The sequence below is a fragment of the Aspergillus undulatus genome (genome assembly GCF_047715775.1).
Source record: "Aspergillus undulatus strain CBS 261.88 unplaced genomic scaffold BDV17scaffold_24, whole genome shotgun sequence".
Lineage (NCBI taxonomy): Eukaryota > Fungi > Ascomycota > Eurotiomycetes > Eurotiales > Aspergillaceae > Aspergillus > Aspergillus undulatus.
In genome coordinates, this window is record NW_027396628.1 from 282,079 (window position 1) to 305,850 (window position 23,772).

General features: G+C 51.3%; 11 protein-coding genes across 11 annotated transcripts; 8 read left to right on the forward strand and 3 right to left on the reverse strand.

Annotated features, from left to right (window-relative positions):
* Positions 1 to 198: 198 nt before the first annotated feature.
* On the forward strand, positions 199 to 3,583 carry BDV17DRAFT_298446 (alpha-1,2-mannosidase family protein). Its single transcript, XM_073763693.1, has 5 exons — positions 199 to 1,050; positions 1,118 to 1,662; positions 1,716 to 2,149; positions 2,199 to 2,965; positions 3,028 to 3,583. The coding sequence occupies exons 1-5, from the start codon at positions 935 to 937 to the stop codon at positions 3,527 to 3,529; spliced, it is 2,364 nt and encodes a 787-aa protein (XP_073615589.1). The 5' UTR covers positions 199 to 934; the 3' UTR covers positions 3,530 to 3,583.
* BDV17DRAFT_90110 (transcription factor domain-containing protein) lies at positions 3,483 to 6,670 on the reverse strand. Its single transcript, XM_073765307.1, has 8 exons — positions 6,535 to 6,670; positions 6,383 to 6,462; positions 5,352 to 6,323; positions 5,080 to 5,288; positions 4,895 to 5,027; positions 4,613 to 4,834; positions 4,387 to 4,542; positions 3,483 to 4,334 (listed from the first exon to the last, which is right to left on the reverse strand). The coding sequence occupies exons 1-8, from the start codon at positions 6,643 to 6,645 to the stop codon at positions 3,638 to 3,640; spliced, it is 2,580 nt and encodes an 859-aa protein (XP_073615590.1). The 5' UTR covers positions 6,646 to 6,670; the 3' UTR covers positions 3,483 to 3,637.
* Positions 6,671 to 6,907: 237 nt separating this feature from the next.
* On the reverse strand, positions 6,908 to 8,662 carry BDV17DRAFT_281831 (uncharacterized protein; the record flags this gene model as incomplete). Its single annotated transcript, XM_073760097.1, has 6 exons — positions 6,908 to 7,116; positions 7,161 to 7,363; positions 7,532 to 7,650; positions 7,686 to 7,925; positions 7,993 to 8,420; positions 8,641 to 8,662. 6 exons carry the CDS (start codon positions 8,660 to 8,662, stop codon positions 6,908 to 6,910), a joined length of 1,221 nt encoding a protein of 406 aa, XP_073615591.1.
* Positions 8,656 to 10,879, forward strand: BDV17DRAFT_263505 (sugar porter family MFS transporter). The gene is made up of 4 exons (XM_073757915.1): positions 8,656 to 8,773; positions 8,837 to 9,196; positions 9,254 to 9,715; positions 9,770 to 10,879. The coding sequence occupies exons 2-4, from the start codon at positions 9,110 to 9,112 to the stop codon at positions 10,829 to 10,831; spliced, it is 1,611 nt and encodes a 536-aa protein (XP_073615592.1). The 5' UTR covers positions 8,656 to 8,773; positions 8,837 to 9,109; the 3' UTR covers positions 10,832 to 10,879.
* A 724-nt stretch (positions 10,880 to 11,603) lies between these two features.
* Positions 11,604 to 13,044, forward strand: BDV17DRAFT_281833 (BRcat and Rcat domain-containing protein; the record flags this gene model as incomplete). Its single annotated transcript, XM_073760098.1, has 5 exons — positions 11,604 to 12,307; positions 12,338 to 12,605; positions 12,642 to 12,750; positions 12,801 to 12,993; positions 13,029 to 13,044. 5 exons carry the CDS (start codon positions 11,604 to 11,606, stop codon positions 13,042 to 13,044), a joined length of 1,290 nt encoding a protein of 429 aa, XP_073615593.1.
* Positions 13,045 to 13,447: 403 nt separating this feature from the next.
* BDV17DRAFT_281834 (uncharacterized protein) lies at positions 13,448 to 14,678 on the forward strand (the record flags this gene model as incomplete). Its single annotated transcript, XM_073760099.1, has 2 exons — positions 13,448 to 14,078; positions 14,152 to 14,678. The coding sequence occupies 2 exons, from the start codon at positions 13,448 to 13,450 to the stop codon at positions 14,676 to 14,678; spliced, it is 1,158 nt and encodes a 385-aa protein (XP_073615594.1).
* Positions 14,679 to 14,704: 26 nt separating this feature from the next.
* Positions 14,705 to 16,418, forward strand: BDV17DRAFT_298448 (uncharacterized protein; the record flags this gene model as incomplete). Its single annotated transcript, XM_073763694.1, has 5 exons — positions 14,705 to 15,257; positions 15,322 to 15,366; positions 15,398 to 15,591; positions 15,713 to 16,178; positions 16,252 to 16,418. The coding sequence occupies exons 1-5, from the start codon at positions 15,209 to 15,211 to the stop codon at positions 16,416 to 16,418; spliced, it is 921 nt and encodes a 306-aa protein (XP_073615595.1). The 5' UTR covers positions 14,705 to 15,208.
* Positions 16,419 to 17,264: 846 nt separating this feature from the next.
* Positions 17,265 to 17,806, forward strand: BDV17DRAFT_291390 (VOC family protein; the record flags this gene model as incomplete). The annotated part of the gene is made up of 2 exons (XM_073762121.1): positions 17,265 to 17,313; positions 17,367 to 17,806. The coding sequence occupies 2 exons, from the start codon at positions 17,265 to 17,267 to the stop codon at positions 17,804 to 17,806; spliced, it is 489 nt and encodes a 162-aa protein (XP_073615596.1).
* A 1,184-nt stretch (positions 17,807 to 18,990) lies between these two features.
* BDV17DRAFT_281865 (uncharacterized protein) lies at positions 18,991 to 19,960 on the forward strand (the record flags this gene model as incomplete). Its single annotated transcript, XM_073760103.1, has 4 exons — positions 18,991 to 19,263; positions 19,324 to 19,782; positions 19,815 to 19,847; positions 19,904 to 19,960. The coding sequence occupies 4 exons, from the start codon at positions 18,991 to 18,993 to the stop codon at positions 19,958 to 19,960; spliced, it is 822 nt and encodes a 273-aa protein (XP_073615597.1).
* A 202-nt stretch (positions 19,961 to 20,162) lies between these two features.
* On the forward strand, positions 20,163 to 22,374 carry BDV17DRAFT_90493 (Molybdopterin-synthase sulfurtransferase). Its single transcript, XM_073765314.1, has 3 exons — positions 20,163 to 20,679; positions 20,774 to 20,987; positions 21,058 to 22,374. The coding sequence occupies exons 1-3, from the start codon at positions 20,424 to 20,426 to the stop codon at positions 22,046 to 22,048; spliced, it is 1,461 nt and encodes a 486-aa protein (XP_073615598.1). The 5' UTR covers positions 20,163 to 20,423; the 3' UTR covers positions 22,049 to 22,374.
* Positions 22,118 to 23,190, reverse strand: BDV17DRAFT_90479 (RlpA-like double-psi beta-barrel-protein domain-containing protein-containing protein). Its single transcript, XM_073765313.1, has 2 exons — positions 22,705 to 23,190; positions 22,118 to 22,556 (listed from the first exon to the last, which is right to left on the reverse strand). Exons 1-2 carry the CDS (start codon positions 23,052 to 23,054, stop codon positions 22,187 to 22,189), a joined length of 720 nt encoding a protein of 239 aa, XP_073615599.1. The 5' UTR covers positions 23,055 to 23,190; the 3' UTR covers positions 22,118 to 22,186.
* Between the last annotated feature and the right edge of the window lie 582 nt (positions 23,191 to 23,772).

Sequence of the window (23,772 nt, forward strand, 5' to 3'; positions counted from 1 at the left end):
GTCCCTGTCCGCCTGAGAATGGACCATGTGCGCATCAGTGGCCGCTCATTGGTGATCCGCGGCGAATGTGACATGCCAATCCTGATCCATGGTGCAGCTGGCCATTTTGCATGGTTATGCCGTCAGGGTCCAGAATTTAGATCATCAATTAAGTCGAACTTTCTTCAATAATATGTTATATTGAAACTGTGAAACCTAGGAATGAAGAGAGCAGTTCTGTTGACAATTGCTATACTATTCATAGGGCTGGGCAATCAATAGCTCCTTCCCGCATAGTCACCAAACACCCCCTTGCTCCGGGCTCCGGACTCCCCCTGCATCCACCCCGGTTAGTCACGATGCAACGAAAAGGAGATCAAGCAACGCTGCTGATCACCTTTCGATCCTGACCCCCCTCCCCGACCTAATTCGAAACCCACTCTTCACCTTAAGATCCGCCGTCTCCACGCTTCGTCTCGTCGCCGGCCACCCGCCCACCTGTGAGCCCGGCATGTGCTCTACACCCCAGCGTCAAGTGGTCAACTCAGCCCACGGGAATCGGACTCGGGGATGCACTGGGTGAGCGCGTTGAACTGAGCTCGTTCTTTACTCGACCGAGGCGAGACCTTGCGCGCCGTTCATTCGTTATCGTTATTCACTTGCGCTCGCTACGTCTTGGATATTTTTCTTGATCGGAGGCAATCCAGACCATTCACTCGTTTGACTACTCTACTGTCACTCGCTACTACCTATACGCTGAAGGAGCTAAGGTGGGTATCATTATATCATTCATATTTCTTGCTCTTGCTCCCCGCGCGCGGGGTTGCTGAAATTGGTGGACGCGTTGTGTTGCGCTTATAAACGCGGTGGTCGCTTCTTTCCTGAGGGATATCTTTACTGTTCTTTGATGACATATACGGGGTGAAGAGGATGTGTTGACATTCGATCGTCCATCATGAAGACCAATCCGTGGAGTGTTCCCCTTGTTCTGTCGCAGCTTCAGACGCTTGTTCAGGGCCAGGATCAAGGTGAGGACGAGGCCTCATGGCTGGGATCGCATGTAAATCTTTTGTAAGTTGATTTCTTTTCCACGGTGGTATTCAATGGTATGGCTACGGGCTGACTGTTGAAACTTCAGTATGGGAACAGAAAATGGCGGTAACAACTTCCCCGGCGCCGCTAGACCGTTCGGTATGGCCAAGCTCGGCCCTGACCTTCTCAGTGGCACATCAGACGCATACTCCGGCTACCTGGCCACCGGCGAATTCTCGGGGTTTAGCATGATGCATGAGCAAGGGACCGGTGGTGCACCGAAGTACGGCACTGTCTCTCAGCTGCCTCTTGTCGGCAATGTCACGGATCCGCTTTCGAATATCACCGTTGCTCGCTCGGGAACCGACTCGGCGGAGGTGGGATATTACAAGGCGCAGACGGGAGAGGGAGTTACTGTGGACTTGAGTGCGACTGCCCATGCCGGTATTTATCGGTACTATTTCCCGGATAACTCCACCCAGAACAATGTGCTTGTTGATGTCTCGCATGTCCTACCATCGTTCCGGGGACAAGGACTCAGCCAGGGATATAAGGGAGGTAACATCACGATCTTTCCGGACGGGCATTATGAAGGAAGTGGGACTTATGACAATGGGTGGAATAGGTCGCCTGATTGGACTATTTACTTCTGTATGTCCGCTATTAATTTATTCCGTCCGCCACTTTGAGGCTAACGTGCATAGGTGGTTATTTCGATAACGAGATCGAGAACAACCGGACGTACACCGGCACCGACGAAGGTGGTAGCGTTCAACAGGAAAGCGGCTCTGCCAATTCGTCGACCCCATCCACGCGAGTTGGAGGACTTTTCACCTTTGAAGAAACGGACATTATCTCACGAGTCGGTATCTCTTGGATCTCGTCAGCTAGAGCCTGCCAGCATGTTGAGAACGAGATTCCGACCGAAACCTCTTTCGAGTCCGTCGTCGAGGATGCGCAATCAGAATGGGAGGCCACGGTCTTCTCAAAAGTGAAGACGACAAGCACCAATGAGACTAACCTCTCCCTGCTGTATTCGTCTCTTTACTTCATGCACCTCATTCCCACTAATCAAACGGGAGAGAACCCAGGTTGGGCGTCTGATGAGCCGTATTATCAAGATATCTTCACGTTCTGGGTAAGTGATCATGAGTACGGCGGAACTTCAGCCTCTAACATGATGGCAGGACACTTTCCGTTGCGCGACGGCACTAATGCACATTTTGCAACCCACTGCGTATGAAGAACAGATTCGCTCTCTTATCGACATCTGGCGTTTCGACGGCTACCTGCCTGACGGACGCTCATCGAACTACAACGGCCGGACTCAAGGTGGCTCGAACGCGGACAACGTCCTCGCTGATGCATACGTGAAGGGACTGCGTGGCGCCATAAACTGGGAGGACGGCTATAGTGCGATGGTAAAGGACGCTGAAGTCACACCCCCCAATGACCCCGTCGATTCGATGGCAAAAGATTCTTCCACAAAAGAAGGAAGAGGCGCTTTGCCAGACTGGATTGACCTTGGATACATCACACCGAAATACTCCCGCGCCGTTAGCAGAGCTGTTGAATACGCTTGCAATGACTTCGCGCTGTATCAGGTCGCCTCAGGCATGGAAATCGAAGACGACGCGGAAAAGTACTTGAACCGCTCCAGAAACTGGAGGAACCACTGGAATCCGGATTTAAAATCTCTGGGATTCTCCGGATTTGTTGTCCCTCGGGATGCTAAAGGATTTATTAACACCAATCCAGTGACTAATGCTGGATATTGGGCGGATCCATATTATCAAGCCAACTCTTGGGCCTACTCATTGACGAGTGTCCACGATTTCCAGTACCTCATCGACTTGGCGGGCGGCGAGCAGACCATGCTTGAGCGCTTGAACACAATGTTCATTGACGGTGCAAGTGGCTCCAGTGGGATAATCTTTGATCCCACAAATGAGCCGTAAGCTTTCTTTCCTTTCGACAAGAGATGTTTCTCCGAAACAACCAGCTGACGCGTAGTAGCATGTTCAACATCCCGTACCTATACAACTACATCAACAGACAAGACGTTTCAGTCTCCCAATCCCGCAACATCGCCAAAACGTATTATCACACCGGCGTGGATGGCCTTCCTGGCAACAGCGACGCTGGCGCCATGCAGACTTGGCTTCTCTGGAACATGATCGGTCTGTATCCGATAACAGGGCAGACAACTTTCCTCATCGGTTCCCCCTGGTTTGAGTCTCTGACCATTGACCTCGGCGGTGGCAAGACCCTAGAAGTCACCACTACCGGCGGCGATGGAAACGGTGATTCGAGCATCTACGTGCAGCGCTTGCAGGTAAATGGACGGAATTGGAGGAAGAACTGGCTGGAGTGGGATGATATCTTCGCCGATGGAGGGATGCTCGAGTTCGAACTTGGAAATGAACCCAGTGACTGGTTTACCGGTGAAGTGCCGCCGAGTCCTGCATCCGCTCAGGGGGTGCCGCCAAGTGTCGCTGTGGTACAGAGTTCGGGATAGATGCGAAGGATGTGCAACCTATGTTGACAAATGAGGCGTTGCTTGGTACGCTGACCCGACGGCGCAACTTCTTCAATAATAAGTATTGTTAGAAGCATTTTTAAGACTTCATACGCCTCCCCGTTCCGGATGCATCGTAGCAGGATTTGCGAGTAACGAGTAGAGATCGGCGGCCCGGCTGTCAGATGGTGACTTGCCCTCAGGCATAAGCATCCAGTCTATATCGATGTCAATGTTGAGGCCTTCATGCTGCCCCGGTTGCACCCGTGGCGCTTGCGCTTCAGGGAACTGCGTGCTTTCCCCATGAGTCCCAATGGAAGTCGATTCTTTCATCGGCCGAGGTATCCCGCCATCAAACCCGTAACCCTTCTTCCGAGGCCTGGTCCGAATCTCCCACCTTCGCTGCAACATAAGCAGCAAATCCTTCGCGCGGCTCGCATTAGGCCACGAAATCGCGAATTCATCAAGTGCCCGGAAACATGTGCTTAGGTGGCCCCCGATACCACAACCCTGATAAGGCTCGCCAGAGCCATGTCTAGAATCAGACTGATACCGATACTGCGTAACAGCCGCAAAAAGCAACAGCAGAACAGCAGAGGACGTAATCGCGACAGCCTTGGTATGGATTCGGCGCAGGGTGTACCGGGTCTCGTACATTGTGAGAATCCGGGCGATCGCTATTGCGGATTGGATGCACATTTCGCGGGCGTGGGCGTGGCCGGGACCCTTGGGGGGTTGGGGCTGGATGTGCGATTTGGACATCCAGGGGCGGTGGGCGTAGATTATGTTTTGGTAGTATTGCATGCTTTTTGATGTTAGCTGAACATATTTCTGAAGAGGGTCTCTGGTAGACTTACTGTAGTAGGAGGACCTGGGGGACGTACGGCGTGATATGGTCGTCTAGGTTGATTTGTAATGATGGGGGAAGTCGGGCTTTCCAGTCGAGTATTTTCGCGACGATTTTCTCATTCAATGACTGCAGGACCACTTTGGATATACTGGACGTTCCGTATCTGAAAAGCGGTTAGTTAAGTGTTGGCGCCCTAGACGTAGGAAATTCACGGGTGTTGTTTGGTGTCATACAAGAAATCTCCGCATGGCGCCATGATCTCGCAAAGGTTAACTTGTTCCTCACACACTGCTTCCATGCAGTCTGGTACGCCTGGACTTGTGTAAATTGAATCAGGGGAGGCATAGGGGGTCCATCTGTCATGCTCGCGTCGGGTCGCGTTACTGGCGGGCTTGTCGACGGTTACGTCTTCCATATTTGTGCGGAAGGGCCGGCCGAGATGGAACCCTAGTTGGCTAGAAATAAGGCATGTCAGAAATTTGTGTAGGAAATGCTGAGGGTAGGGATAGACCTACTGGTCAACGGTATACGCAGCCCAGAACACCGTCCGGCGTAAGTCCGCATCTGCTGTTGTTATGACTCCGCTAGAGACGTAGGAAGACATATTGACATGTAGCGCAAGGTTGAAAGCAAGCCGTATCGCCATTCCTAGGAGAGTGAGTGGAAGTCCGACCGCGTTCCTTTCATGTGGGGAACATACCACTGTATAGCCATCCACGTGCTTCTCTTCCACTTCCAACTTCTAGACTGCTGCATATCACCAAGGCTTGAACCGTCGCTATACAAGGGCTGTCTAGCTCAACTTCAAGCAAAGCCTTTGCACGAGATCCAAAGAAATCCACCAGAGATTCTGGAAATGTGACAAAGTTCGGGTGATAGCGGGTTTCGAATGAAGCTCCGAGAGCACACCTAGATCAAAAAAGCATCAGCCAACAGGCTGCGTACAACCTCCAAGAGAAGGAAGGCACTCACATTGCATTTCGGAGTGACTCTGAGTAGTAAGGCGTTTCTCCCATAGCATACCACTTTACCTTTGCCTCTTCGTATATCTTCCGATCCACCACGTGGAAAGATGGATCCTGCCAGCTGAAGTAAAGATTTATCAAATGCTCCTCAAGTGCAGGAGGGACAGCCTTATGGATTCCAAGACGGTTCAAGCATTCCAAAGCATCGTTCTGAGCGAGGTTTATTCCGGAATTAGTTGCAGCCAGCATATCTGCCAAATTAAAAGTTGAAGTTGGACCGTAAAATTGCGTCTGACCACCGGGTTTTATTTGTAGCGTCCCAACTCGGTCAGAGAGCTCATCAATCAGGTCTTCTACGTCCTCCGGACTGCTGGGTTCTTCGACTAGTGTGCTGTCATCGTCGGCAATCATAGTTTCGACTGGCTCGGGTATCTCTTCAAACGCTGTGCGAAGCGCGCTGCTGGAAAAAGAAGGATCGAGGAAGCCATGCGCATAAGGAGAAGTCGGCATAATGCATGGATTGGTACCTACTTGCGAATTCCAACTAGACGGATCGCCGTCTGATTGTATTCCAGGCACGTCTCGGTGGAGAGAAAGTAACGGGGGATGATCGTCAACTGCAGCTGAATTTTGAGGCCCCGTGAATCCCTGAGGAAGCTCGTCCGTTGGGTATTGAGAACGTTGCTGGGCTTCGGATCTTCGGTGGTCACTGGTCGGAGAGGGATCGATCGCAACCGGCACAGACTTTGAGTTTGGCAGTGCGACCTTGTTCCCATTGACAGATGGCTCCCGCTGATGATCACCCTGCTGTGCAACGGATGGATTTATTCTATCAAGCCCAAGCATTTCCAAAACCTTCCATAGAGCTGTGTCCTTCTCTTGCGACAATGGAGGCGGCTGCAGGCCATTTTCGCGAATAAAGTCACATAGTTGGTCCACTCTGCTTGTGAGTAGCTCGATTGCGACGCGGAGAGGCAGTCTGGGTGTATTTCCATCAGTGCGATTCGAGGCACAGTGATTGTCGCTCCTGCTACTCACTTCCTTTTGTCAAAAGCTTGATAGCGGCATTCGCGGTTCCTGCTGGCACAGTTGGAGCAAGACGGCTCGACGCCATCACACTAAGCATACGGCAAGTGTTAGACAAGCGAAGTGATGAATCATTCGACGACCAGAAGGAATTCTTGACTAACCTTAACCTTGCTCTCGCGACAAGACACACATGCCATGGTGGCATGCCTTCTCTTGGCAAAAGATTTTGCGGTCGGCATTTTCGTTGATCTGGGAACAGTTATGATATGCATTCCCTGGTATTGGACTATGGCTGGCTTGAGTTCAGGGAGGAAATTGTGAAATTTGGGGAAGTGGGAGAGAAGAAATGACGATGGATGGCGGAGGGTGTTCAGGAACCAAGGCGGGGGATGAGCTCCACTTCGGAGATGCTGCCGATGGCGAACAATGGACCATCTACGTGAGTAAATATAGGCACCAAATGAGATTAGATTCAACAATTTCAACTAATTCTATCCCCTAGGTCTAAGCGGCCTGTGCCGCGTCAAGTCTTTTCTACTGTAAAAACCAAAGATTGGCCTTTATCCACTCGGCAGCACGGGCACAGGCTTCCTGCGGCTGTTGCTTGTATTGCAAGAGAAAACCGTGGACCTCTGCGAGGCCCAGTCCGTGCTCAGGGAGCTTCTCAGGAAATGACTGAGCAAGGGCGTATAGTTCCAATCCCAAAATTTCTGTCTGATTGCTCTGCTCTTCGTCCTCCGAGCCTGACGCAGATTTCGACGTTTCGGGGATATTTCACTGAACATACTGCGGAACAGTCCGCGGAACTCTGCCTGCGATGGAAGATCAAATTGCGCGTGCATAACCACACGCCCGGGATGGATTAAGCGGGGTCCAGGTCTTGCGGTGCGTTGGTTATGAACACGGGCCTCTAGTGAACAAACCTTGTCAATGGCATTGAGCAAGGCCGAGAGAGAGACTGCTCCCGAATCGGCTGGTGGATTTTGCCCTCTGCGGGGTAGGAGGGAAGCCGAAGGTTGTCCTTTCAGCGAATTGTCAGGCAACATTGGGATCGCAGTTGAGAAGGTTGAATCGCAAGGCTATGGACTAGGGCCGGAGCGGTTCGGTCTACGCAAGCTCACCCCGGCCGCATCAACATCCTCTAGAAGTACCAGTTACCTTGCTGGAAACTCAGAGAATAACAGAGAAAATTGTGGCTTTGTCATTTGAGGATCCATCAGACTCAACACGTAAATATCCCGTTCAAACACACCGGCGATTGCAGACGCCAGACTGGTCTTGCCTGTCCCCGGGGGCCCCGAAAACAGATAACCCGGCGGTAGGGAATTCCAAGACCGGAGTACCACTTTCTTGTATCCGGACGCAGATAATCCCTCCAAATCACAGAGTAGGCGTCCTTTTTATTGTCGGGTATCACGGTTGAAATGGACCTGGATGGCCGGGTTGTGATGTAGCGCCAGCGGACGAGCTCCCAGGCATTGCCAATGGCGTGATATACGCTAATGCTGGATTTCGAAATTTTGAGATTGTAGGAACGAGCCTCTTCCAGAAACTCTTGAAGTGGGCGAAGCGAGAAGCCGATGGTTTACAACTTGAGATGGTCTTTCTGCTCTCTTCACAAGCAACGGGTCGGCCATGGCCATTGTTTGCAGTGAATGAGTAAAGAAAATGCACCACCCCTTGAAGCAAAAGAAGCGTGAACCGTTGAATAGTTTTAACTGAATCACATCGGTATTGCTCGAGATCGGGCTCGAGGCTTGTGATCTCGCATTGAATTTCCCGGCCGCGAATTGGGAGAGAAGGTCCGCAGTATGAGGGCTGTTGCTGTTGCTGTAGGCCTGCGTATTGGTAACAGAAAGAACAGAACGGACATTGCGTCGCACGGGTACATGATACTCTAACCACTTGATGATATCGTGATAAAGAGGAACTTCAGAAAAGCATGTGCTCTCGACATGCCAGTACATCGACGAGCATGCTGAGCGGAGAGAGGAGAGCAGCCCAGCAAAGGCAATGCCGGAGTTGATGACGAACCATGTATCCTGGCCTAGAAGTGCACGGGCAAGATTCGTGGCTGCGCCTGGCAAGTTAGCACCGAGGCCATGGCCTTGTGTTCGTGAGTCATGGTTTCGTGTCAGCAAGGTGTAGCGAGACTGCTGACGTCAGAGTTGGCCTGTTTAAGATCACCTGGATTGGTGGGCAAGAAAGTATGTTGTTGACAAACTCCAGAGTGATAACACAAAAGATTCTGTCTGGGTGTTGTTTACCTGGTGGGCAGTAGACAGACATCACGTGATATTGGATAGGGCTCTGTCCTTCACTTCACACAATGCAATTTGCTTCTTTCACACTGACATCTTGCACCTACATGGCTGAGTTCCCACAGAGCCGGTCTACTAGGTCAGTAGCTCGAACTCAGTGGAGTACACGATCCATCTCTAACGTTTCTCTCCTCTAACCCAGGCAAGGATCGCCCAGAATCCCCCGACTTCCCTCCTGGCCCACCATTTCCAGGCCGGCAAAATGAGAACGCGGGGCACTAATACCCCCAAGCCTCGAGTGTCATCATCGATCCCTAAAGAAGCAGTCGTGATTCTGTTGGCTGCGAATCGGTCGTAGTCCCGTGTCTTCTTAGTGGGCCCGAAGCCATCTCGGACAAAGGTGGCCGAAAAGACGGGGCGATATTGTGGGGAGGACCAACAAGTATACCCCAGATCTGCCTCAGGATACCCCAGAATGGGCAAGACATGCACCTCTCATCCTATCACGGCTAATGAATTATTCACTCTATATAAAGTGTGTCGGCAGCTTGAGTTCCATCCTGTATGATCATCTTCCATCCTCTGCATCCTGACCCTCAAACTAAGAATGTTCCTCCAGAATACTCGAGGCAAGGCTCTTCAGTCCGGCATTATCGCAGCATGCGGCGCTGGATTTCTTCTCTTTGGCTATGACCAGGGCATCTTCGGTGGCTTGCTAGATAACGAGCATTTTCTCCGCACCTTTGGCTATCCGAATTCCACAATCCAGGGTCAGATTGTGGCCACCTACGACATTGGCTGCATCATCGGTACTCTAGTGTCCATGTTCTATGGAGACAAGCTCGGGCGGAGACGCTGTATTATTACTGGCTCTTGCATTTTGATTGTTGGTGCCATTCCGCAAACAGCTGCATACTCTTTGGCGCCTATGATCGTGGGTCGCGTTGTGGCCGGGATAGGAAACGGCATGAATACCATCGCGTGTCCAATTATGCTGTCGGAAACGGCGAGAGCACATGATCGAGGGAAATCTATAGTCCTCCAAATGGTCCTGAATATTCTCGGTATCGTTATTAGTAATGTGAGTACCCTGCGCCGTACGTCTTCTATTCATTGATGGGTGTTGACCTTCCAGTGGGTGAACTTCGGCTTCACCTACATACCCAACTCTTCAGTGAGCTGGCGCTTCCCTCTCGCCTTCCAATGCTTCTTCGCCCTGGTCACCATCTCCATCGTCTTCTTCATCCCAGAATCGCCCCGTTGGTTAGTGATGGGAAACCGCCTCAATGAAGCTCAGGACATTTTATCTCGGCTCCTGGACAAGCCCTACGACGACTCCATAGTGGTTGATGAAATACAAAGCCTGGTGGCCACGGTCCACCACGAAGCGGAAGTACAGAAGTCGAGTCCGTTAAAGGAGATCTTCACCCGCAACAGCAAGCAACAAACACTGCGCAGAATTCTCCTTGGAGCGGGTACCCCCTTCTTTCAACAGGTTGGAGGTACCAATGTCATCGCATATTATCTTCCTATAGTCTTGACACGATCTGTCGGTCTGAGCAACCGCCTGGCATTGATCCTCTCTGCTGTCGACTCTATATCACTGATGTTCTGGGGCGCTGTCGCCGCTCTGCTTATCGACCGCTTCGGCCGGAAAAAGTTGATGCTGATGGGTGTCACTGCCAGTAGCTTTTGCTTCGCGCTGGTGGCCGTCGGACTGCGATATGGTGGACCAGACAACAAAGGCATGTCTATTCTGGCTGTCGTGTTCATCTTCATGTATTACGTATTCTATGGCATGTCCTTGTTGTCAATTCCATATATCTACCCGGCGGAGATCAACTCGCAGAAAATGCGCAACATCGGTACTTCTTTCGCGACCACAATCAATTGGCTCTTTGTCTACGTTGTGGTTGTTGCAACCCCAACCGGTATTGAGAGCATCGGCTGGAAATACTACATGCTCTATGCGATCTTCAACTTCCTCTTCATCCCGATCATTTGGTATTTCTACGTTGAGACCGCCAATCTTTCACTGGAACAGGTCGATCGGCTGTTTGAGATTAAGCACGAGGCTGGGAAAGATATGAGTTGGTCCGCGGCCTACAAGGTCGCCCAAACTGAAGCTCCTGGCAGTTCAGATGAAACTGACAAAGAAGGTGTCAAGTCTGGGCACGGTGAGGAGGCCCTCACATAATCTTTTTTACAGATGAGTTTTGAGATAGTCAGAGGTGACAGGTTGAGAGCTCGGGAACTTCCAGAATGAGAGAGGGCTTTGGGATCCATAAACCATATAACGAACACTTAGGATATAGCTTATGAGTATAGAGGAATACACCTATGGCCTCCAAGGATCGGTAATCTGCATCTAGCACTCATCCAACGCTCCTTGTCTTATAGAGTTTGCTTCCCGTCAATCTAGCTTCACTTGAACATCAAACTTCATGCTCGTGAGAAGGCTTGAGTAGCCTAGAAGCTTGACTTTGGCCTTGTCTTCCTCTATTGCGGTGGGGACATAGTTTTTATTAGTGTTGAGGTAGGCCCGACCGCATAGTTACGTACATTACTGTCCTTACTCTTCTCAGACCTCCCGCATCCTTCCACCGCCCATCGTCGTCCATCCGCCATGACTCTCGCGAGAAGCAGCCCTTGTGTTGGAATAGGCATCGCACGTAACAAGATGTCGTGAAGACAATTCTAATTCGACCCTTCCCGTTGGTGCTGTGAATTCTTAGAGCCAACAGCCAACAGCGAACGAATGAAAGGGTTGCAGAATCACAACACCATTCATAACAGCCAACCCACAACCGCCATGTTCGCCTAATCGACAACCCTCCATGGATTTCTGTGTGTTTCTTCTGACCATTCCTTATTTTTGTTATCCCGACAACGCTCGCCTTTTCGCTCCTCCCCACCCAGACGTGCTTGTCATGGCGAAACCCAATCCGCACCACGAACCTCCTCCCACGATGACCGGCATTCCTGACGCAGACATCGACCAGGGTACAGCGGACCTGATTATTCAGCTTCAGCTTGAAGATGTTGGTGTCTTTTTCGAGATCTCAAAGGAGAAGTTTCGAGAGTCCACTGATCAAGAGGTTGCCTTCAAGTTGCAAAATGAGGAGCTTGAAGGGGTTTTCCATTTCCTCAACAATAGACGCATGACAATGAGTATGGCGGCTGCAGTCCAGACAGATGGGCAAGTTATTGTCAACAATGTGGTGGAAAAAAAAACTGCAATCAACGACCGCGATCTGGCCCGCAACTGGACAAGGGACGGTCAACCTGCGACAGCACAAGAAGCTCAGCCATCTGCAGACATAGAGTCAGACTACCTCGATGACGAGATACTTACGAATCTACAGGCCCTTCACATGTCGGGTGACAATGGATTCTACGTGACGGACGATGCAGGCTCAGACCATGCCGAGTCGTCTGCATGGGCAGCCAAGGGAGCTCCCAGTACCTCAACACCCATGCATCGCTGCGTTGCATGCAGAGAGGAAACAGAGTTCTTCAACGTTGTAAGAGGCCCATGTCGCCACGAGTATTGTCGATCCTGGCTTGAGGAACACTTCGAAGCGTCCATGAACGACGAGTTCCTGTTCCCTCCTCGATGCTGTCGACAGCCATTCGCTCTAACACTGCTCGCATTTTCCTCAAGTCGGGGTTGGTGAAACGCTATGAGAAGAGGAAAATTGAGTTCGAGACACCTGAGCAGAACGTACTGCTATTCTCCTCAATGCTCAACATTCATCCATCCGTCCAACATTGAGGGCGACATCGCGACATGCCCTGAGTGCGCATTCGCAACGTGCGTAAGCTGCAAAGAACGGGCGCCCACAGGAGATTGCCCTAACGACACGGCAATGCAGAAGCTGTTGGAGACCGCGCAGCAGAATAATTGGCAACGGTTCTACTCATGCTGGAGACTAGTGTCACTGGAGTATGGGTGCAACCACATGAAGTTAGTATCCTTGCTTCCCTTTTTATCGCGACTTTGACAGAATTTTGTTCTGGATAACTGTCGATGTGGCGCTGAATTCTGTTACAAATGCGGAGAGCGCTGGAAAACCTGCCATTGCGAAGAATGGAATAGGCATCGTCTTCGCCAGCGTGTCAAATTATCGAGCGAAATGCAAATAGCCCTGCTGCCGAAGCTCCAGCGGACCCGGTTCCCAATTTGCCCGTTCTCGAACCTGCAGCAGTGAATGCTGTAGCAGCAAGAATGAACTTGATCGAAAGGACAATGCAGGAACTCCAAGAGAATCACGAGTGCCGCCATACGAGATGGAGGTTCACTGACAGCCCTTATCGTTGCGAAGAGTGCTTTCATTTTCTGCCCGAGTATATCTTCGAGTGTCGCGCAGACTGCGGGCTTGCTGGCGGTGCAGAAGAAATAGGCTGTGAGGTCATAGAAGATCCAGGACATGTCCGTGAACATCTAGAGTGTTGTCATTGAGATGTTTTTCATTTGATACTGTTGGTGTACGATAGGAAAATAATTGATATTGTTTCTGAATGACAACTGCACCAAGTTTAAGAGCTTCTCCCCCTCAGTCTAGACCAAGCTCCATTGCCCAACAGTCCCCGGACAATCGAAAGAGATCAAGGCCTTGGCCTTGCTTGTACGGCTAATTATTGCGGTGCCCCGTGTTCTTCCATCAACGAGTGTAGCCAGAGCTGAACGAGCCCCGCAGCCATTCCCAAGTTGGCTTCGTTAGCCGACGCTACATAAAAACAGAAGCTCGTGCCCAACCTCGCCTGGTGCTTTCTATCGATTTCTAGTCATTGAAGGTTAGCACGGTCAACTATGTCTCTTTACAAATGTACCTCCTGCAATGAGCTTATCCAGCCTACAAAGGCACGTCTCTCGTGCGCTTCCTGCGCACCGCGCATGACCCTATGCGCCAACTGCTACGTCGTGCAGGTATACCCTCCACAGCACCAGGACAATTCTTCGCATGAAGTTTTGCTGCATAAACACAGTGGTTTTCTTCCCGTGCCACCGCCGCCACCCCCGCGCTCGCAACCCGTTCGATCGATGAGCACATCGTACGCTCCGACGCGGCGACGACCCGTATCAGTGGCTCCTAGCGATGTACCACCAAGGAAACCTCCTCGTCCAGCTCGGCCGGAGACAAGAAGCGAAGTCGGAGAGATAGAGGGTACACCTGTTAGGCCGCTGTTGCTGGAACCGATTGGTTCCCCTATGGAAGTGACCCAGGATACAAACACTGAGCCGTCCTCTCAGCAGCAACCTGAACCCACAGGAAGCGGTTGGCCCTCGCTCCTCAATGAGGACATGAAACCATTGCCTGCCTTGACCAGAATAATTGAAGAGCTTTTCCACCAGCTGGATCCTCAGCGTACTGGATTTCTTACTCCAGAGGTGTATTCTGAGTACCTCAATGCATGCGGAGCACCCTATAACCATAACATATGTCAGTACTCTTCCGTACCCGTGTCAATAGCTTCTGACCATTGCCAAAGGGAAAGCCAGCTACGAAAGAACAGCAAACACACACGGCTACGACATGGCAGACCGCGAACTCACCGACCACTTCACGGCGTACTCAGTCGACTTTGCACTACAACCGCGCACTCCCCCGTCAACGCCAAAACCAACCCCTTTAATATCCCTTTCCTATTTTCCCACATCCGGAAGCAGAACTCTCTCTCGCTTCACGCAATCCCAGCCCTTACTCTCCGGGGGGCAGAAGCCCATGCTCTCATTCCGCGGGTTCTCGGAACTCATGCTGATCAGCGTCCTCTTGAACCCATCGTCGGCATGGGGTCAGCTTAACCGCGTAATGAAGACATACCAGATACCGGCGTGGACTGAATGGGACGACCTCCCGAGGGATGTGCTCCCGCTTGCGCCGTATCAACCCGAGGTAGAGCGGGTGAGAGTGCTGCTCGAAGGGGCGAGGCTGAACGCCCAGCAGGAGGTTGATGCGGTGCATGCGAGGTTGGAACTTGAGAAGCAGGGAAGACAGCATGCGTTGGACTTGTTGGATGATCGGGTTTGGGTTTACCGCTAGCGAATATCCGGGTGCGGTAATATGGGGCGTTTTCAGCAGCCGATATTTAACGGACATTCTGAATCTAAGGCATGGCTGTAGCTGGTGAGCTACAATTAGTGTTTTGTTCAAGGCTTGCAAGAAATATTGGTGCATAGCCCTGTTGTGACCACCATTTGGCTTTGTATCAGTGACATCAGCTTCGGCTATCGACAGGTAGACTGAGAGCATCGAGTTACTCGGACAACCCGCGGGGAAAGCATTCATCCCCGCAAATCACGAAGCAAGCCATGGGAATATCCAGACGGTCATGGATACTACCGAGATCGGCAAGATTCATTGTCTGCACGCAAGACTGATGCTTGGAGAAGGAGGTGTATTCGGAGCCCTAACACCGAGAGCTCTTCTGCCCCAAACTTCAGGCCTCACGAAACCCCAGCGTACTTTACCTGCCTACTCCGCGCTCAAACACTCACTCTCATAACTAACGCCCTTCAGACTTCTTCTACTCATCCAAAGCATCGACAACTGATAGATTTCCCTTTCTCATAATGTCTTCGCCAAAACTCTGCATCGGCATCTCTGGCCTCGGCCGAATGGGTACGCAACCCTCCCAATTCAAATCCAAATACAGGCCAAACCGAACCTCTCTAACAATATCCAGGCAAACGCCACGCCACAAACTCCCACTTCCTCCCCGCGCGCCGACGTAATCGCAGCAAGCACTCCTGACCCCGAAGAACGCAAATGGGCCGCCGAGAACCTCGAAGGCGTGACGGTGTACGCGGACTACGACGAGATGCTGCTGAAGGAGAACCTACAAGCTGTTGTCATTGCTAGTATTACTGCTGTCCATGTGGAGCAGACGATCAAGGCTATTGAGATGGGGCACAATGTTCTCTGCGAGAAGCCGTTGAGTCTTGATGTTGGGGTTGTGAGTTACTTACCTACCTATCTACCGACCAACCAACTTAAAAGGCCTAACAAGCCATTGGGCTGGAGTGACTCGGGCTAAGAAACTCTCTGGACTAACTTGACTGATTCTTCTAATACAGGCCCAATCCGTCCTAACAGCGTATAAAACCTCTCTCACGCAGCACCCAACCCAAAAAGTAATGTGCGGTTGTTCGCGCCGCTTCGACGCCTCATACCGCGAGGCCCACGCGCGCATGACCAACGGCGCGCACGGCGCCCCAGTCTTCTTCCGTTCGCAAACAGCCGACCTCCTCGACAAATCCGGCTTCTTTACAGAATACACCAAGACGAGCGGCGGGATCTTCCTCGACTGCTCGATCCACGATATAGACCTTATGCTATGGTTTGTGGGCGAGGAGCGGAAGATTAAGTCCCTGCAGGCTGTGGGCGTTAAGGCGATTCATAAGGGTCTTGAGAAGGCCGCAGATAACACCATTGCGACGGTTGAGTTCGAGGGTGGTAGGATCGCCGCGCTCTACTGTACCCGGATGATGGCCGCGGGACACGAAGATACAATGGAGATTATTAGTGAGGGTGGTTCAATAAGTTGACATACATGATGAGTTTGGTGCGAGGCGGGATTTGGTGCCGAAACATTATTATGAGCGGTTTCAGGAAGCGTTTGGGACGGAGGCGAGGGAGTTTACGGATGCTTGTCTTGATGATGGGCCGACGCCTGCTGGGCTTGAGAGCTCGGTGAGGGCTGTGGTTGTGGGTAAGGCATTGCAGGGGAGTTTTGTTAGTGGGGAGAAGGTGGTGTTTGGGGAGGATGGGTGTGGGATTTAGACCACATAGATGGTGAAGTATCTGATATTTCAGGCCTATAACATGGCATTTTCTGAATCACGATATTCCGTCTGATCTTGAATTCTGAATTGAGCCTTTTGCATCCATACAATTTCAGGACGTGACTTCTCAACCTTAATTGGGGAGAGCTCAGCTGCCATGGTTCTCGCTCTTACTGAAAGGAAACGTAGGCAAGCCCCGCAGTAGCTATGTGCTTTGCAGGCAATATGTACGAAAATTCTCTATGTAGAGGTAATACGACCCCCAGCCGGCTTATTCCACCTCATGCATTGCGTACGAATGCAATCCGCATCAGCATCTACCTTTCCTGGTTCGTACACAATGGTCAATTGTTCTCGGGAGCCCTCTGCTTGAATTGGAATACTAATGTGATGACTGTGTGGAGGCTAAGCCTCATTGCCACGTCAAGAGTTCGCTGGTTGCTTACGGGGGACGCATAATTAGAATGGCGCACACAAGAGCCAAGGCAGAGCACGGGGTTGGGCGTAGAGCCCTATCTACCTGCAACGTCGGAGCGCGCGGATTGCATCCTTGTTAGGGCAAGCTTTCTGACATCCGCCTGCTCCAACAGCGACAATCCTCGAAGATCTTTCCGACGAAGTCATATAGATACCTCGCAGGGCAAACTGGGCAAGGAGCACGGTAGTGATGTTGGCGGGAGACATGTATGGACCTGAAAGTTATTTAAGTAGAGGCAAAGAACAATGATCTCCAGGTCATCTTACCATACTTACTACTCGGTTTCCGCGTCTGGATCAATTTAATATGGTCGCTGTTTTTGCCTTTTTGTCATAGGCCCTCTTTCTACCTCTTCTGCCCTATGCAATGGCCCAGTGCGAGCAGCCGCAAGCTTTCCCACCAGGCTTTACCCTGGGTACTGATTGTGCCGCCCACCCAGCAACCAATGGTTCTGGATCAACCATGTAGGCCTGAACGTGCGAGACCTCGACGCATCCAAGCAGTTCTATGGAGATGTCTTGGGCATGCGCCACATCTTCACCATCCAGTATACCGACAGCTTCAGCCTCACATACATGGGGTTGTCGCAGGGCGGTAAAAATGGAACAGCTTTCCAAACAGGTGAAGAGCTGCTCCGCAATAAGAACAACTCCGGCGGTCTTATCAAGTTTCTTCACTTTTCGAAATCTGCGACAGAGCTGGTTGTGCCGACAGAGAAGACGACAACGCTGTCGAACATAGGGCTTGTTGTGCCTAATTTGAAGGAGGCCGAGAAATGGTTTGACGGGCATGGGGTGAAGATCGTGAAGCACGGTGGGGTGGAGAGTCCGATTGGGAAGAGTGCGGTTTCCATTTCGTTCGGTGTTGAGTATGAGGCGACGATCGAGGAGCTTGCGAAGGGATTATAGTCAATGGGGTTCGCGGATTTGCTTTTTTTTCGAGGATCCGGATGGTAACTTGCTGGAGGTTGTTGAGTGAGATGGGCTCTGATCTGCCCGCTCATCATTGTATAGCTTTGTGATATGTAGCTCGCAGCTTCTCTTGAAACTCGGACCTTAGCAGAATGTTCTCTTGGAAGTCATGAAAGAAGCAGAATCACCCCAACCATTGGATCCAGGATAGAATATGAACCGCCATATCGTAGCAAGACAGAACGAGAAACCGAGGGGGAAATCGACGTCGCTGAGAACCTTTTGCGAGACGATACTAACATGACACCACCGTTAGCTGATATGGACCACGGCCACTTGAGGAAAGTCTCTCGATTCTCAAGTCTCACCTTCTCCGCGCACTGGGCCACTCCACGTTGGTAGAGCATGAGTCTTCAAGCCCTCGGGAATCTCTCCGAGTGAATGTCATGGAGTATTCGCACTTTGTTCTCCGACTCATGTCAAATACTCGCAAACTGGTTTCCAATGATAGATTCCCCGATTGGCGTTGAGGAATCCGTCCCCATGGGGGCTCTCGCCCCTCCTCGACCATAAGATGTGATTGCCAAGAGTCCATTGGTACGGGAAAAGCTGGGTGCAGTACGGAGTTGAGAGAGGTGAGCTGGAAGAGTGATGGAAGGTTTTTGATTGTGTACTTGAAGGATGACTCTTAGCACTGACGGCTGAGAAAGTCACTTGGAGTTGAGGGAGGAAGTTGTGGTTACACAAGTGCGGCCGGCAACGTGGAAGCCTGAAGGTCGATAACGATTTAAATCATCCTGCCTCTCGATTCTCATTCCTGGTCATAGATACTGTCTCATTTGACTGGGATTTTCTCCCTCTCTAATCGCGGCACTTGATCCGAATCTCCAAGAGAAGATAGCCCATATGTTTCAATATTCACCCGGAATCAGGCCACCGGTGATATCTGCCATACTCTCTGCTGCTGACTTCAACCAGAAACGGAACTCGCTTTCCTGATGACGCATCGAGCTTGAGACCATGACGGTCGGTGGCGAGACATCATCCAGAGATAACAGGGAAATGTTGTCCGAGGCTTTGCAGCACATACCGGTTCTAGGTATATATAGAGCAGAGGATTCTCGAGATATTGGGTACAATCAAACAAGTCTACACTCATCTAACAGCTAGTCTCTACCAAGATGGTCGCACCAATCGTCCAGTCGAGACCCAGCATCGAGGCGGTATCTGACAAGATCGATGCCGTCAACGTCTCGAAAGCGAACCTCCAGGCCAAAGACCTCTACGACGAATCCGAGTTCGACAAAGAGAAAGATAAAACTTCATTCCGTCAGTTCGAAGATGCCTGTGATCGCGTCAAGAACTTCTACTCTCAGCAGCACACTCTCCAAACTGTGGCATTCAACCTCAAAGCACGCAACGAATTCAAGCATAAGGCTCGGGCACACATGGGTGTTTGGGAGGCTATGTAGAAGCTGAATACCTTCATCGATGAATGTGATCCCGATACGCAGGAGACGCAGATGTCCCACCTGCTTCAAACAGCCGAAGCACTCCGTCAGGACGGTAAGCCTCGTTGGATGCAGCTGGTCGGGTTGATCCACGACCTGGGGAAGCTCCTGTTCTTCTTCGGTGCTGAAGGACAGTGGGACGTTGTTGGTGATACTTTTCCAGTCGGATGCGCCTTTGACGAGAGGATCATATATGGTCGCGAATCCTTCAAGAGAAATGAGGACTACGGCAACAAGATCTATGACACCAAGTTCGGGATCTATTTTCCCGGCTGTGGATTGGAGAATGTGATGTTGTCATGGGGCCACGACGAATATCTCTATCATATTGTGAGGGATCAATCCACGATCCCTGATGAGGGCCTGGCCATGGTCAGATATCATTCATTCTATCCGTGGCACCGAGAGGGCGCATATCATGAGTTGATGAATGAGCATGACAAGAAGATGCTGGAGGCTTCCGTGCTTTCAACCCCTACGACTTGTACAGCAAGAGTGACAGTGTTCCGGATCCTGAGCAGTTGAAGGTGAGATGCGTCCATTGTCTTCTCTGGAGTGATGCTAAGTATACATTCCCAATTAGCCTTACTATCTCGAGCTCATTGACGAGTACTTTCCGAGGAAGGTCATCAGATGGTAAACAGGCAAACGTGTAGTTCAATCGTTGTATATCGGAAGTTGCAGCCACTATGCAGTTGCTTTGTTAAAGTGTTCAATTCGTTCTTTTTGATATTGCTTACCGTGCCCAAGACATGATGGCCCCCTGGTTTCCGATCTATACATTTTGATATAATCCTACGCAATGGAACTGTTCAGCCAGAACGCGAAGCCACAGGTGTATAAGTGCCGCTGATAGCACCATATTTTGGCTCCAACTCTCAATTAGCTAGTACTAGTAGAATATAGACAATTAAGCAAATGATTCCGTAGAAACAGCTTGAAAGTTGGCAACCCTCCGGTGGAGGGCAACCGTCCGATTCACCAAAATAGGCTTAGCGGATAATCGCGATAAGAGTCGGCATTCCAGCTCCGCACCCAAGATTTCCCCCACGCTTTTTTCACAGAGCAAGCAGCAAAACCCATAACTTTCGCTAGGTGACTTGATGGTCGACCCCGAAGCCAAGTGCGCGTCCCTGCGCACCGAGATAGCCGCGACAGAAACCCAACTTGCGAATCTCAGGCGCGAACTGCACGACGCGGAGGAAGCGGCGCGCTCAAACCGATCCCAGAATGCGACGGACACCACCACCACCACCACCACCGAGGTGAAGAAGGAGGGGAAATCAAAGTGGCCATTACTGTCAGAAGAGTACCGCCGGTATGGAAGGCAGATGATTGTACCGCAGGTGGGCTTGCAGGGTAAGTGAGATCATGCTTTACCGATATTGAGCGTAAATGCGGGGCTAGGGATGGATTTTTGAGCTGAGCTAACGCGTAGTTCTTATTCGTGCAGGTCAACTGAAACTCCGCGGTGCGAAGGTTTTGATAGTTGGTGCAGGCGGACTAGGATGCCCGGCTGCGCTGTATCTCGCCGGTGCTGGTGTTGGGACATTGGGTCTCGTTGACGGTGACACGGTCGATTCTTCGAATCTGCATCGTCAGGTGCTACATCGGAGCAAGAACGTCGGGAAAATCAAGGTTGACAGTGCGATCGAATATTTACGAGAGTGAGTTGAAACTGGATCTGCGAGATAAGACCGATGGAACGTTTACTGATTGTTCCGTCCTCATTCCAAGGTTGAACCCTCATCCGACGTATGTCCCGCATCGAGCACACCTCGCGCCCCAAGACGCCCCGGATATCTTCAAAGACTACGACTTGATCCTTGATTGTACAGATAACCCCGCGACACGGTATCTTGTTTCAGACACAGCTCTGCTTCTGGGCAAGCCGTTGGTTTCGGCGTCTGCTCTACGAACGGAGGGCCAGCTTATGGTGCTGAACAACCCACCGCGAGCACCAGGAGACAAAGAAGGAGGACCATGCTATCGCTGTATCTTTCCTCGGCCGCCACCGGCGACTAGCATAACGAGCTGTGCAGATGGTGGAATTCTGGGCCCGGTCGTAGGCACAATGGGTGTGCTACAAGCCTTGGAGGCGATCAAAGTCCTCACAGCGACCGAGGGGAAAGGCGAAGCGACACAGCCGTCCCTCCTTATTTTCTCGGCTTATTCCACGCCGCAGTTCCGCTCGATCAAGCTACGTTCCCGACGACCTAATTGCGCGATGTGTTCTGCCGAGGCAACTGTGACGTTGGATAGCGTGAGGTCGGGATCAATGGACTATATCTTCTTCTGCGGAACTGTTGACCCGGAAGACATTCTATCCCCGGAAGAACGCGTGACTCCGCTGGAATACAAAAAATTGTTGAGCACCGGCGCCGACAGACACATCATTGACGTACGGGATAAAGTCCAATTCGACATCTGCAGCTTGGACAATAGCATCAATATCCCGTTCTCCACCATTCTTGCTTCGGCATCCAGCACGGCGACAAATAATGGCGGCGAATCCAGACCGCTGCCTCCATGGGTACCGTCTGAGGTCGCCAATGATTCGAACAAGCCGATTTATGTGGTATGTCGACAGGGTAATGACTCGCAAACGACAGTCAGAAGGTTGAAGGAGTTGGGACTGGATCGCGGCGGCGAGCGCCCTATTATCGACATCAAGGGCGGGTTCCGCTTGTGGCGAGAACAGGTTGATCCGGACTGGCCCGATTATTGAGCGGAAGTCGACAGCCTGAGAAGCGCATAGCCGCAAATAACATGATAGAAACTAAACGCAGGGGTATATTGAAACAAAACCGAACAAAACAGAACTTCGCAACAGCCGAAAGAGAAGAGAAAGCAGTCGTGAATCATATCATCCCATCTCAACAGGCGTCTCATCTAACCAGGCCCACTGCACGACAACTCTGCCCTCCGCCAAATCACCCAATTCCTCAAAGACAGCCGACGAAACATCCAAGTCATCGACCTCGCACCCAGGACACCGATCTACAACCTCAACGTCCACGCTTCTCTCGCCTCTGCGGATGCGCAGCTTCAGCCCGCACAGCGGGTTTTCATTCGGATTTCCCGACGTCAGTGCTGCGTCGAATACTACATGCGATACAGCACATATTTTCTCGGACGATGTACTGGAAATCCCGCATGAGCCGAGCCCGGGGTCGTAGTATGTTAAGTCGCCGGTGTAGGGGCCGCCGTTTGAGGTGGGGAGGGGGAGGTTTGAGCTAGAGTAAAGGTGGGATTGTTAACAATGGCGTCCCTTCACTTAATAAACAAGGAAGAAACAAGGAAGTATCCAATTGATCGCAGAGAGACAAGAAAGACGCAAGGGATGTGATATGTGCGACCCAGGTCTCGGAGCCGGAGACTTACCCCTTTCCACCCCCTCTCGTCAACCCCACAGCAAGGCCGATGATAAGGGCAAGGAGCGCGAGCGATGCGATCAGAGCACCGATAATGATGCGCTTCTTAGTCGAAAATGCATTCCACTTCTGCTGTAGCTGCTGCCATAGCGTAGGTTTTTGTTCGGGCGTTGTTGGTTGCGCTTGAGGTTGGGTCGCAGGCGCGACGTTGGCCGCGGCCGGCTCGGGTGCTGTCTTTTCGAGGTCACGGTCATAATTCTCGGTGGATTGAGATTCTGTAACCGGTGCAGCAGCGGCGGCGCTAGGAACTGGTTTTCGTTTGGGGACGCCGGATGGGGGGCCGTTTGGTGTTGATGCCATTGTTATCTGAAGCGATCTTGAGGTTTGAGTTAGGATGCATTTTGGGTCGAGGTAGATGGATGAAGCAGGGGTTGGCGTTGCTTAAGAGGTTAGAGGTGGCGCTTGATGCGACACAAGTTACAGCGCTGCAGGGGTCGAGAATTGATGGTGGCCGACCCTTGACTAGTCCTAATTGTCTCCAAGCCATTCACGTGAAGCAGAAAACTGTCAGCTTGGAAATATGCCTGTTTAAGACCAACTAGGTAGTCATGACGCCTTTTTGGCTTAGCGGTATATTTTCCGATAAAAACCTATTGTAAACATCTCATATCGGTCCCAGTCGCAATCTCCTGCTAACTATACTTAACATGTCCGATTCTTAAATTGAACCCAGAAGCCATTCGAGGTTTATAATAAGGGCGTCTCATCACTAACCATGCTTGCCAGAAAGCTCTACCTGGCGTGCCGCGACGCGTCGCTAATAGTCCTCCTACCCAGCGGGATTTTGGCCGAGGTCTATCTGATAGACGGTAAGACTAGAAAGGATACTACGCAGCTACAACAAGGGAGACCCGAAATCGAATACTCGCGAAGCAGCAGTCTCCAGCCTGATTGACCCCCATTCGCATCGCAGAGTGTCTGGCCATGGACAGAACAGACTATGCTGATGTACGATACCACCGCCATGGCGATCTAGCAGCTTTTCGTGGAGATAAAGAGGAACAACCGAGTCCAGAGC

Bases quoted from the DNA above. Each gene is read 5' to 3' on its own strand.
- BDV17DRAFT_263505 (XM_073757915.1), top strand. From the start codon at position 9,110: ATGGGCAAGACATGCACCTCTCATCCTATCACGGCTAATGAATTATTC. The intron at 9,197-9,253 runs GTATGATCATCT...ATGTTCCTCCAG, and splicing joins GGCAGCTTGAGTTCCATCCT to AATACTCGAGGCAAGGCTCT. The intron at 9,716-9,769 runs GTGAGTACCCTG...TTGACCTTCCAG, and splicing joins TCGGTATCGTTATTAGTAAT to TGGGTGAACTTCGGCTTCAC.
- BDV17DRAFT_90110 (XM_073765307.1), bottom strand. From the start codon at position 6,645: ATGCATATCATAACTGTTCCCAGATCAACGAAAATGCCGACCGCAAAA. The intron at 5,028-5,079 runs GTATGTTCCCCA...TCACTCTCCTAG, and splicing joins ACGTGGATGGCTATACAGTG to GAATGGCGATACGGCTTGCT. The intron at 4,543-4,612 runs GTATGACACCAA...ACCGCTTTTCAG, and splicing joins GCGCCATGCGGAGATTTCTT to ATACGGAACGTCCAGTATAT.
- BDV17DRAFT_90493 (XM_073765314.1), top strand. From the start codon at position 20,424: ATGGTCGACCCCGAAGCCAAGTGCGCGTCCCTGCGCACCGAGATAGCC. The intron at 20,680-20,773 runs GTAAGTGAGATC...TTATTCGTGCAG, and splicing joins ACCGCAGGTGGGCTTGCAGG to GTCAACTGAAACTCCGCGGT. The intron at 20,988-21,057 runs GTGAGTTGAAAC...CCTCATTCCAAG, and splicing joins GCGATCGAATATTTACGAGA to GTTGAACCCTCATCCGACGT.
- BDV17DRAFT_298446 (XM_073763693.1), top strand. From the start codon at position 935: ATGAAGACCAATCCGTGGAGTGTTCCCCTTGTTCTGTCGCAGCTTCAG. The intron at 1,663-1,715 runs GTATGTCCGCTA...TAACGTGCATAG, and splicing joins TGATTGGACTATTTACTTCT to GTGGTTATTTCGATAACGAG. The intron at 2,150-2,198 runs GTAAGTGATCAT...ACATGATGGCAG, and splicing joins AAGATATCTTCACGTTCTGG to GACACTTTCCGTTGCGCGAC.
- BDV17DRAFT_90479 (XM_073765313.1), bottom strand. From the start codon at position 23,054: ATGGCATCAACACCAAACGGCCCCCCATCCGGCGTCCCCAAACGAAAA. The intron at 22,557-22,704 runs GTAAGTCTCCGG...CCTTTACTCTAG, and splicing joins ACGAGAGGGGGTGGAAAGGG to CTCAAACCTCCCCCTCCCCA.